The sequence below is a fragment of the Pempheris klunzingeri genome, chromosome 4, assembly GCF_042242105.1.
Source record: "Pempheris klunzingeri isolate RE-2024b chromosome 4, fPemKlu1.hap1, whole genome shotgun sequence".
Taxonomy (NCBI): domain Eukaryota; kingdom Metazoa; phylum Chordata; class Actinopteri; order Acropomatiformes; family Pempheridae; genus Pempheris; species Pempheris klunzingeri.
In genome coordinates this window covers 608308-621328 of record NC_092015.1, presented here as the reverse complement: position 1 = coordinate 621328, position 13021 = coordinate 608308, and the positions used below count along the sequence as shown (strand labels likewise).

Sequence of the window (13021 nt, the reverse complement as noted above, 5' to 3'; positions counted from 1 at the left end):
ACCTGTAGACCACCTGTAGACTACCTGTAGCCCACCTGTAGCCCACCTGTAGTCCACCTGTAGCCCACCTGTAGCCCACCTGTAGACACCTGTAGCCCACCTGTAGACCACCTGTAGACCACCTGTAGCCCACCTGTAGCCCACCTGTAGCCCACCTGTAGCCCACCTGTAGACCACCCCTGTCTTTCTCTCCTGCTCCATCTGTCAGTAAATGTGTGTGAAAACGCTCTGTTTAGATTTGGCTCCCCTTGTGATGTCATAAGGGGATCTGTCGGTCATGTGACCTTCTCCAGCCAGTCAGCAGCTCCCGCTGACACGCAGACGGTGGACGTGGGAGCGAAGCAGCAGATCGAGAGGCTGGAAACATCTGGAGGAGAAACAGAACGTGTTCATGAACATTAAAGCAGCAGGAGAAGAATAAACCTTTAACAGAAGCATTAGCATTAGCATTAGCATTAGCATTAGCTCAGACTACAACTCCTGATTTAAAACACCTCAGTGGCTGATTTCTGCCATTGGAAACACAAAATTCTCCAGAATGTCCCTTTAAAGCCTCCGACAGTCCGTCAGCGCCGCGTTTGTCTGAATAACAGCTTCCTGTCGGCTTCAGGCTGCGTCAGCACAGCGGGAGCCATAACTGTGATTTAGAGCTGCCCCCCCCCCCCTTTATTTCTACATGCTTCTTCCTGCCTGGCGTTTTAATTGTGCACAATAAAGAGTAAATGATCGCTCTGCTGAAACACTCACTTTTGTTCTGGAGGGCAAGCATGAAAAGAAAATCTTTTGCTGACTCGAACATCAGGAGCACCTGGTGTTTCTAACCCTGGTGTCTGAGTGACTGGTAGGTGCTACAAGTGTTGGAACTGGTCCAGAAGGTCACCTCAGCTACTTTTGTTGTTGTTAATTACACAAACGAACCATTTAAAGCCCCAAAGTCCCTCAGTAACTCTGACTGATGGAGCAGCAGCTCTAAAATCCCTGTTTTAGTGAATGTAGTCTGGTGTGTGTGCTGTTTGTGGTTAAACCAAAAGGATCTTCCAGGTCTCTCTCTGTAGGGATCCTTTCCATGATGCTGTCACACACTTAGAATAACACTCTGAGCCTGTCAGTGGATCAAACAAGCTCTTTTAGTGGACCTACTGTGATCAGGTGCATGAGCGGTAGCTCCCTAAACTTTCTGTGAGCAGTCTTCAGATACTTTGCAGCGTCCAGCACACCTGTAGCCGTTGCCATGACAGCCCCCACCGGCTGCAGCTGAAGAGCTCTCTGCACAGCAGGTAGAAGTGTTGTCACAGGATCACACCTGTGTGCTGATGTCCTCAAGACTTGATTCATCACGTTCTCACTGTGTGTGTGTGTGATGTGACAGAAGAGTCCAGACAGCAGAGCTTCTGTTGAGTCTTTATTAAGAAAAGTAGCATCTGATCACACACACACACACTCCATCAGTGTGTGTGTGTGTGTGTGGGAGCTCCGTCACAGCTTACAGACGTCTGTACAGCCGCTACGGGAGCAGAGAGGGGACAAACAGGGCTGAGGAGGAGGAGGAGGAGGAGGAGGAAGAGGAGGAGGTCTGGCCTGTTAACAAAACACCTTCACATTCAGAAACAATGAGTGGGTGGAGGAGGGTGGAGGGGAGGGGGGGGGGGGGGGGGGGGGGGGTTGTTCTCAATTACAACACTTTGACAAACTCGGACAAAAAACTCTAAATGTACCAAAATGATCCTCAGTTCACCATCTGGAGAGCAAGGAGAGTGAGGAGAGCAGGGCCGGCTCAAGTTGATGTTAAAGGACGATTACTGGGGCTCACAGAGAAGACTGGAGAAAGATCTAGAGGTCCGAACCTCAAAGTAACACAGCACATGTACGGCTAACGTAGCCCACTGCTAACATTAGCTTAGCTAGTTAGCTCGTGGCTAATCTCTAGAAACAGATATCTGCTTCACCAGTCCGGCTCACTTCTCTGCATTCATGGATATTTATAGAGATCAGCCAAAGACATCTGCTGCCTACAACACAGACCATCATCATCATCATCGTCATCGTCATCGTCATAATCATCATCGTACAACAGCCAATGGGCTCGTAGGTAAAGCTAATTAACACCAGTTATCATCAAAGATGCAGTTGGTTTGGAGCTAAAGCTAATGGCGCTAACGTTAGCACATTAGCTACCACGATGGACTCGGAGGTAAACATCATTGCTATGCATGCTAGTTAGCTCTCTCTGCGGTAAAGCTAATGGCGCTAACGTTAGCATCAGTTCTTGTGTTCTGTGGATCATTTTGGGGCAGATTTAGTCTTTGATGAGTTCCTGTAGTTTGACCCTCACACCTCCGTGGGACTGTTGGGGAGACACGTTAAAAAGAAAAAAAAAGAATAAATCCTAAGGAGGTTAAAATCAGAGCGGCATCCGGTTTCCTTCCACGCTGATCTTCACGGCGTGCCCCGGCTTCGTCAGGCGGCGGATGTCGGCAAATCTACGCATCTGTTTATCGACGCGGGACATTCCCTTCTTCATGGGGCCCTGCGGGAGCAGACGGACACACAGGTGAGACAGACGGACGTGTGCGCAGTCACCTGGCAGAGCGATGAAACATGTGAGGACACACGTTTACCAAACACAGGCGCCGCTTCATCGCTCAGTCATGCAGAGACCACCGCTTGTGTGTGTGTGTGTGTGTTTTAAAACTCCAATCAAAAAGCTGCTTTATGTTTAGATCATCAATCAGGAAGTGTTTTCAGCCCGTGAGGTGATGTTAGCTTGAAGGGACCGATTAGCAATATTAAAGGGTCACTCCACTGTTTCTCCCCTTTAATCTGGGTCCACTTCCTGGTGTGTGAGTGACTGGTAGGTAGTAAAAGTGTTGGAACTGGTCCAGTAGATCACCTCAGAGTGTTATTCTAAGTGTGTGACAGCATCATGGAAAGGATCCCTACAGAGAGAGACCTGGAAGATCCTTTTGGTTTAACCACAAACAGCACACACACCAGACTACATTCACTAAAACAGGGATTTTAGAGCTGCTGCTCCACCAGTCAGAGTGTGTGTGTGTGTGTGGTGTGTCACACTAATACTGTGTCAGATCTGAAGTGATCCTTTAAATCTGTTCACTGCAATGTTCAACTCTGAACTCTCTTTAATGATCAAAGTGTTCAAACAGTAAAAAGCTGTCAGAGTCACCCCCCCAGGGTTGGTGGTCGGTCAGGATGTGGGGGGAGGAGCTGTAAAGGTGAGTCTGCTCCCCCACAGACACCATCACTGCACGCTGTCACACCATGCAGCAGGACTTACTGCCCCCCCCAGGAGCTACAGGGGCATCCTGTTTCCCTCTATGCTGATCTTGACGGCTCCCTGCGGCCGGTTCTGCTTCCTCTGCTCTGCGAAGCGCCGCTTGTGCTTCTCCAGAAGGCTGAAGCCCTTCTTATAGCCGCTCTACAGAGGACCAATCACAGCTCAGCTCATGACCTCACTTCCTGCGTGACACTTATCCAGTGCTCATTTAAAGGGCCGTTACCGTCATTGGACCCCGTTTTCATCCTCACCGTCCAGAGGTGGTGAGCCCCCCCACTCGGTGACGCATTAATCTACCTGGGGGTCATAAACGGGTGAGACCTCTACTCACCCTGCTGGACTCCACCTCCACGTTCCACTTGGGTCGGACCACGTAGTCTTTGTTGGAGGGCATCGGCACCCGAGCCCGGGCACAGAACCCGGGGTCGCCGGGTCTCAGGGCTCTGTGGGGAGAAAGTGGGGTTCAGTTACAATAATGCTGCCCCCCCCCCCCCCCAGTGTGTGAAACATCCAGGCTGGACTTACTTCTCCTCCCCAGTCAGCTGCTTCTCCAGGTCTCTACGGGGCGTCTGGCCTCCCGAACTAAACACAGGAGACACTTCGCTTTGTATCAGGATGGATTAACAGGAAGTAACCCCCCCCCCCCCCCCCCCCCCCCTCAGAGCACAAACACCAGCGGCTCAGTCTCCATGCTATTATTAACATTCCCACCTCACAGCCGTTAGTCACGTCAGAAGCCAGCGGACACCTCGTGTTACCGACTGGACCTTCAGCAGGGAAACCCCCCCCCCCCCCCCCCCCCCAGCAAGAACCTCAATCTGGTCCTGCTGACGGTCCACAGTTGTTTGTGAACCTTCTGACAGCCGCTTTGTTCATTTCTTCAAAGTGTCACGACACAACGTCCATCACACAAGCTGCCTGCACGGGGGCTTTTATTTTGAAAACAGAGTGGATTCTCTGTGCCGTTAGCGGAGCTTCTGCAGGGATTTAAAGGGTTAACTACAGCGATGCTCAACTGTTTTAGCCTTTAGACACCCAAAACACTTCCATCCTCCATATCAGCCTGGACCAGGACTCAGTCTGGACCAGGACTCAGTCTGGACCAGGACTCAGTCTGGACCAGGACTCAGTCTGGACCAGGACTCAGGCTGGACCAGGACTCAGCCTGGACCAGGACTCAGCCTGGACCAGGACTCAGGCTGGACCAGGACTCAGGCTGGACCAGGACTCACAGTGCAACCATGCAACTCTGTGACTGAACCTGATTGGTGGAGAGAAGACGTCGGGTTCCTCCGCCCTCTCCACCTTCTGAGGCTGACTGGGGGGGTGAGGAGGAATAAAAGGAGAGAAGTGAAACCAGAGGAGAAAACACAGCATGTGATGAGAGACAACAGAAAGAACAGGAAGAGGAGGAGAGGAGTTGGTGGGGGTACGAAGAGAGGACACCTGGGGACACCTGAGGACACCTGGGGACACCTGAGGACACCTGAGGACACCTGAGGACACCTGAGGACACCTGAGGACACCTGGGGACACCTGGGGACACCTGAGGACACCTGGGGACACCTGAGGACACCTGAGGACACCTGGGGACACCTGAGGACACCTGAGGACACCTGGGGACACCTGGGGACACCTGAGGACACCTGGGGACACCTGGGGACACCTGAGGACACCTGGGGACACCTGGGGACACCTGGGGACACCTGAGGACACCTGGGGACACCTGGGGACACCTGGGGACACCTGAGGACACCTGGGGACACCTGAACCCCCCCAGCCAACAGAGAATCTAACAGAGAGCCTGTGGATGTTTCCTGAGCTCCTCACTGGTCTGAGCACTGAAGTATAGTGAAGTGTTATATGTACTACTGCAGTACTGTAGTAGTACTATAATACTGTAGGACTGCAATACTGCAGTAGTACTGCAGTAGTACTATAATACTGTAGGACTGCAGTAGTACTGCAGTAGTACTATAATACTGTAGGACTGCAGTAGTACTATAATACTGTAGGACTGCAGTAGTACTGCAGTAGTACTATAATACTGTAGGACTGCAGTAGTACTGCAGTAGTACTACAGTAGTACTAGTAGTAGTAGTACAGTCCCTGGTACCTGAGGCGGCGTCTCTGGGGCATCTGCTGGTCCAGGTCTCTCTGCTGACGCTCCTCTCTCGTCATCCCCTTGTAGTTGGACGTCAGGCCGAAGATCGGCCGGGACCACTCATCTGACAGGAGGACACAGGGTTAGACTGTGGGAGGAGGGGGGAGGAGAGGGGAGGGGGGGGGAGGAGAGGAAGAGACGAGACGGGAGGGGAGGAGAGGAGGTGGGAGGAGAGGAAGAGACGAGACGGGAGGGGAGGAGAGGAGGTGGGAGGAGAGGAAGAGACGAGACGGGAGGGGAGGAGAGGAGGTGGGAGGAGAGGGGAGGAGGTGGGAGGAGAGGAGGTGGGAGGAGAGGAAGAGACGAGACGGGAGGGGAGGAGAGGAGGTGGGAGGAGAGGGGAGGAGGTGGGAGGAGAGGAGGTGGGAGGAGAGGGGAGGAGGTGGGAGGAGAGGAGGTGGGAGGAGAGGAAGAGACGAGACGGGAGGGGAGGAGAGGAGAGGAGGAGAGGAGGTGGGAGGAGAGGAAGAGACGAGACGGGAGGGGAGGAGAGGAGGTGGGAGGAGAGGAAGAGATGAGACGGGAGGGGAGGAGAGGAGGTGGGAGGAGAGGGGAGGAGGTGGGAGGCGGCGCTCTGAGCCTGTGCTGGTGACTCACTGATGAGCTTCAGGGCCAGGTCTTTGTTGGAGCGGGACTCTTTGGGGTGTTTGTACAGGAACATGACGGAGCGTCCAATACCACTGTGCTTCAGGGTCTCCTGACTCACACTGGGCAGCTGGGGGGGCACAGGTACACACTCAGGTACACACTCAGGTACACACACACTCAGGTACACACTCAGGTACACACTCAGGTACACACACACTCAGGTACACACTCAGGTACACACTCAGGTACACACACAGGTACACACTCAGGTACACACTCAGGTACACACTCAGGTACACACACAGGTACACACACACTCAGGTACACACACAGGTACACACTCAGGTACACACTCAGGTACACACACAGGTACACACACACACTCAGGTACACACACAGGTACACACTCAGGTACACACACAGGTACACACTCAGGTACACACTCAGGTACACACAGGTACACACTCAGGTACACACTCAGGTACACACACAGGTACACACACACACTCAGGTACACACACACAGGTACACACACACACTCAGGTACACACTCAGGTACACACACACTCAGGTACACACTCAGGTACACACTCAGGTACACACTCAGGTACACACACACTCAGGTACACACTCAGGTACACACACACTCAGGTACACACACAGGTACACACACAGGTACACACACACTCAGGTACACACTCAGGTACACACTCAGGTACACACACACTCAGGTACACACACACTCAGGTACACACTCAGGTACACACACAGGTACACACACAGGTACACACACACTCAGGTACACACACAGGTACACACACAGGTACACACACAGGTACACACACACTCAGGTACACACTCAGGTACACACACACTCAGGTACACACTCAGGTACACACACAGGTACACACACACTCAGGTACACACTCAGGTACACACACACTCAGGTACACACACAGGTACACACACAGGTACACACACACACACACACACACACAGTTACACACACACACACACAGGTACACACACACAGTTACACACACACAGTTACACACACACACACACAGTTACACACACACAGTTACACACACACAGTTACACACACACACACACAGTTACACACACACACACACACAGTTACACACACACACAGTTACACACACACACAGTTACACACACAGTTTCACTCACACACACACACACACACACACACACACAGTTACACACACACACACAGTTACACACACACACACACACACAGTTACACACACAGTTACACACACAGTTACACACACAGTTACACACACACACAGTTACACACACAGTTTCACTCACACACACAGTTACACACACAGTTACACACACAGTTACACACAGTTACACACACAGTTACACACACACACACAGCTGTGTGGACTGACCTCCTGGAGGATCCTCAGCAGCTCCTCTCTGATCCTCAGAGCAGGAAGTGATTTGTCTGGAAGAGGACTGATCCACTCTTTAATGGCCGACATCACACCGCTGTCGATGAACGTCTCCTTCAGGTCCTGTCTGAGTATAAAGAAGCGTCCTCTGATTGGTCGGTATCAGTCTGTAAAGAAGCGTCCTCTGATTGGTCGGTATCAGTCTATAAAGAAGCGTCCTCTGATTGGTCGGTATCAGTCTGTGTAAAGAAGCGTCCTCTGATTGGTCGGTATCAGTCTGTAAAGAAGCGTCCTCTGATTGGTCGGTATCAGTCTGTAAAGAAGCGTCCTCTGATTGGTCGGTATCAGTCTGTAAAGAAGCGTCCTCTGATTGGTCGGTATCAGTCTGTAAAGAAGCGTCCTCTGATTGGTCGGTATCAGTCTGTAAAGAAGCGTCCTCTGATTGGTCGGTATCAGTCTGTAAAGAAGCGTCCTCTGATTGGTCGGTATCAGTCTGTGTAAAGAAGCGTCCTCTGATTGGTCGGTATCAGTCTGTAAAGAAGCGTCCTCTGATTGGTCGGTATCAGTCTATAAAGAAGCGTCCTCTGATTGGTCGGTATCAGTCTGTATAAAGAAGCGTCCTCTGATTGGTCGGTATCAGTCTGTATAAAGAAGCGTCCTCTGATTGGTCGGTATCAGTCTGTATAAAGAAGCGTCCTCTGATTGGTCGGTATCACTCTGTATAAAGAAGCGTCCTCTGATTGGTCGGTATCAGTCTGTATAAAGAAGCGTCCTCTGATTGGTCGGTATCAGTCTGTATAAAGAAGCGTCCTCTGATTGGTCGGTATCAGTCTGTATAAAGAAGCGTCCTCTGATTGGTCGGTATCAGTCTGTATAAAGAAGCGTCCTCTGATTGGTCGGTATCAGTCTGTATAAAGAAGCGTCCTCTGATTGGTCGGTATCAGTCTGTAAAGAAGCGTCCTCTGATTGGTCGGTATCAGTCTGTATAAAGAAGCGTCCTCTGATTTAAAGTTTTAAAACTTTTTTTCTTTTTACATATTTCGGTGTCTAAATGACTTGTTATGTCATAAACAGACTCCATTGACAAAAACAGTGATTTTAGCCGACAGAGCACAGGAGCAGTTTGTCGGCTGTGTGATCAGAGCAGAGAACATTTGATCTTACTTCTTCAGGTGCATGACGACTTGTGGCAGCAGAGTGAGTTTCTTCAGTGCAGGTTTCTTCTGACTGTTCAGAGTCCGGTCCTCCTGTCACAGGGACACAGTGAGGAACACAGTGAGGGACACACAGTGAGGGACACAGTGAGGGACACACAGTGAGGGACACACAGTGAGGGGGACACAGTGAGGGACACACAGTGAGGAACACAGTGAGGGACACACAGTGAGGAACGCAGTGAGGGACACACAGTGAGGAACGCAGTGAGGGATACACAGTGAGGGGGACACAGTGAGGGGGACACAGTGAGGGGGACACAGTGAGGGGGACACAGTGAGGGGGACACAGTGAGGAACGCAGTGAGGGATACACAGTGAGGAACGCAGTGAGGGATACACAGTGAGGGGGACACAGTGAGGGGGACACAGTGAGGGGGACACAGTGAGGAACGCAGTGAGGGACACACAGTGAGGAACGCAGTGAGGGATACACAGTGAGGGGGACACAGTGAGGGGGACACAGTGAGGGGGACACAGTGAGGAACGCAGTGAGGGATACACAGTGAGGAACGCAGTGAGGGATACACAGCGAGGGATACACAGTGAGGAACGCAGTGAGGGATACACAGCGAGGGACACACAGCGAGGGACACACAGTGAGGAACACGCAGTGAGGGATACGCAGTGAGGGATACAGTGAGGGATACGCAGCGAGGGGGACACAGCGAGGGGGACACAGCGAGGGGGACACAGTGAGGGGGACACAGTGAGGGGGACACAGTGAGGGGGACACACAGTGAGGGGGACACACAGTGAGGGGGACACACAGTGAGGGACACAGTGAGCGTCACAGAGCACCGGTACTGTGCGGGGGGCTTTTATTTTGACAGGCCCACCTCTGCCGCCTCGTTCATCTTGGTGATCATGGCGCTGACCACGTCGTCGGCGTCACTGATGAACGTCCCTCCATCACGGTGACGCCTCTTCTTGCTGTTCATCGCTTTCCTCCGAGCGAGCATGATGTCGAAGTCTGACATGAAGCTGGTGCTACACACACACACACACACACACACACACACACACACACACACACACACACACACACACACAGTGGATTCAGTGGATTCAGTGGATTCAGTGGATCCCCGCCCACACTGAGATCAGTTTCCTGTGTCAGGACTCACTCTTGGCCGCTGCGGTCGACGCCTTCGTCGGAGTCGGACTCGTCGTCCACCTGCTGCTCCTTGGCCTCCTTCTTGTCCCCCTCCAGGTCCTCTTGGTTGAAGCCCTGCAGGAGGACAGACAGGCTGTGAGATGGGGGGCTCAGCCCTTCACTGGGGGGGGGTCAGCCCTTCACTGGGGGGGGCTCAGCCCTTCACTGGGGGGGGGTCAGCCCTTCACTGGGTGAAGGAGCCACATGCTCACCGTGAACTCCTCCTCCTCCTCGTCTCCAGACTCTCCGAAGATGTCAGCGATCATTTTCCTGGGGGGGGGGGGGACACACACACATTAGGCCCTGAACACACACGCTAACCGTTAGCCGTGCGGCGCTACCTACTCCTCCTCATCGCCGTCTCCAGAGTCGCTGTCGCTGCCGAACAGCGCCTTCTCGTCCTTCTTCCCCGCTGTGGCCTTCGACTTGTCGTCCTCCTCCTCGCTGCCGCTGTCTGAGCCCAGCTCCCTCAGTTTGGCCGCCAGGCTCTTATCGGGACCGCCCGCCCCCCCGTCGCTGTCCGAGTTCTCGTCATCGGACACCGCCCGACTCCTCTTGGCTGCCGAGGACACACAGGCAAACAGGACGTGCTCCTTACACACTGCACCAAACGTCTGTGGACAGCTCCGCGCCTCAGAGTGAGGTCACAGTGAGGTCACAGTGAGGTCACAGTGAGGTCACAGAGGCTTCACATAACCGACCAATCAGAACAGGACCTCTTCTATAAGTCTGCACTGTTTGGATGTTTAAACACTGAAAACACTTTCAGATGGTCTTCAGACCCTCAGACTGAGTAACTTACCCAGAATCCTCAGCAGCTGCCCTCTTACCTGGTTTGTCTGCCTTCTCCTCCTCCTCGTCCTCGCTGTCCGACAGGATGGCCTTCTTCCTCTTCACTGCACACAGAGGAGCAAAGACAACCGTTAGCAAACGCCGAGGAAGACCACACACCACGGCGGGACCGGGACCGGGACCGGGACCGGGACCCAGTCTGGGGTCAGTACCTGGCTTCTCGTCCTCGCTGTCGTCTCTGTGCTCCTTCTCCTCCTCCCGCTGCTCTTCATCCTTCTTCCTCCTCCCCCCCTCCTCCTCCTCCTCACTGTCCGACTGCATCACAGCCTTCCACTTGCCCCCCCCTCCCCCCTGCTCTTCCTCCCCCTGCTCTTTCTCCTCCTCTTCCTCAGAGTCTATCTGTGCCGCCTTCAGTCTGCCGGCCGTCTCTGTGTCAGAGTCACTGTCGGAGTTGGAGCGGCGGCCGCGGGGGGGCGCCGCGGGTTTGGCGTCCTCGTTGTCCGAGTCGCTGTCTCGGGCCGCTCCGGGCCTCCCCCCCCCCTCCTCCACGTCGGAGCCGCTTCCTCTGCGTTTGACCGGAGACGACCCCCCCGCCTCCTCCTCGTTATCTGAGGCCACGTGTTTGGGGGGTGACTCCTCCTCGTCGTCCGACCCGCGTTTGACCGGAGAGTCGTCGTCGCTGTCGGCGGGCCGGGGGGGGGCCTCGCCCTCCGAGTCGCTGTCGGCCTCTCTGCGGTCCTCGTCGTCAGAGCCGCCGGCCGCCCCCCCGGTCTCCGCGGCGTGGGGGGCGTCTTCGTCGTTGCTGCCGTCGTCCTGCAGAGACAAACACAGTGCAGACAGTTCAGCAGAGTCTGGTGCTGCGGACTCTCTTCTGGCTCAGTCTCAGGCCCCCGGGGGGGTCCGAGAGACGCGGCGACAGCAGCAGGCCGGACGTGATGTGATGACCCCCCCCAGTCCCACCTCAGACTGATGACCGTCGCTCCTCGCCTCCTCGCCGGCTGAGCCCGGGTGTTCGTCCTGGACCGGGGTCCCGCCTCCGTCATCTGCAGGACACACAGCAGCACAACAGGAGGTCAGTGGTGCTGCTCACTGCAGGGGACTCCTGTCACAGCTGCTTCATCATCCGGCCTGCAAACCGGGACAGTCCAGACCCACAGAGGCTGGACTGGGTCTGGGTCTGGGTCTGGGTCTGGGTCTGCCATCAGGAGGAGCTGTGGAGCTTTCAGAGGGAACAGAAACACCTGGTGCCTCCTCCGGTCTGAGCAGGCTTCATCTTTACGGTCTACAGCTCAATACTTCATAAAGCCCCCCCCCCCCCCCCCCCCCCCCCCCCCCCCGTGCCCCTGTAGAGTAGTAATGATGATCATGAACACTACTGCTGACATTAGATCGCACTTCTAAACTAAAAGTGATCCCGGAAGAGCCTGAATCCGGCTCCACCTCCCGGGCCTTGACAGGGTGCTCTGCTGCGGAGCTCATTTAAAAACATCAGTCTTCACACCAGACTCCATGCACAGATCTTCCATTTTAAGGTTCACGAGTAATTAACATATAATAATAAAACATAATATAACAAGCACACGTTGCTAAACATAACCTTTATGTTTGATGATCACTTCGGCTCACAGTAAAAACAGTAAAAACATTAAAAACACTTCTACACCTCCACATCCGAGTCGGGTCTTCATGGTTGTTACATTGAGGATTTAGTTCCGGGCAGAGCGAACCGACCGCCGGAGACTTTGTGACCGAGTCCAGTCAGACTGGAGCCGCTGTTGTTAGCAGCACAGCAGCGGATCCACTAAACCAGACTTCGGCCTCCACCAGGAGCTCAAACACCTTTAGGAGCTCCACCTGGGAGCTCACTGAGAGAGACGAGCCCGTTAGCAGCTAGCTTAAAGGGAAACAAAGCAGAGTGTTTACCGGATCGGTGACCGGACAGGAAGTCGTCCTCTTCCCCGTCCATCTCTCAGACGAAGAAAGACTCCGATTGGGATCAGACCAGCAGCTCTCTGTTCACTCAGATTTAATCTCAAAGCGGAAAAACAAACTCGATCAAAGTAGTTAACGGTGCGTTGTGAAAGCTAACAGCTAGCTAGCTACTGTAGCCCGGAGATCCAAAATGGTGTAACGGCCGTCATATACGCATGCGCAGATGTGCTGTCGCCTTGCAATGACGCAAGAGCACGTTCAAAAATAACAATAAAACAGATTTTACCTTTATTTATAATAGATTCCTATTTTTCTTATATTTTACTCACACTATTCACTTTGTTCTATTTCAGATGATATCACTTTATTATATTTTGTCACACAGTTGAAATGTATTTTATCATCAGCTGAAGGTTTGTATTCTGTCTGGATTCCTCACTAATAAAATAGATAGAT

At 53.3% G+C, this 13021-nt stretch overlaps 1 protein-coding gene across 4 annotated transcripts; it reads right to left on the bottom strand.

The window, feature by feature from the left end:
* Positions 1-1389: 1389 nt before the first annotated feature.
* On the bottom strand, positions 1390-12760 carry LOC139200309 (protein IWS1 homolog). 4 transcript variants are annotated; one of them, XM_070829572.1, is made up of 16 exons: positions 12557-12760; positions 11594-11676; positions 10846-11446; positions 10672-10737; positions 10187-10400; positions 10054-10111; positions 9813-9916; positions 9525-9675; positions 8636-8718; positions 7469-7598; positions 6057-6174; positions 5412-5523; positions 4557-4613; positions 3821-3877; positions 3627-3738; positions 1390-2527 (listed from the first exon to the last, which is right to left on the bottom strand). In XM_070829572.1, exons 1-16 carry the CDS (start codon positions 12597-12599, stop codon positions 2402-2404), a joined length of 2115 nt encoding a protein of 704 aa, XP_070685673.1. In that variant the 5' UTR covers positions 12600-12760; the 3' UTR covers positions 1390-2401. The 4 variants fall into 4 exon arrangements, with proteins under 4 accessions (XP_070685673.1, XP_070685675.1, XP_070685674.1 ...); XM_070829573.1 differs by lacking the exon at positions 1390-2527 and adding an exon at positions 3305-3436; XM_070829574.1 differs by lacking the exon at positions 4557-4613.
* Positions 12761-13021: the final 261 nt, after the last annotated feature.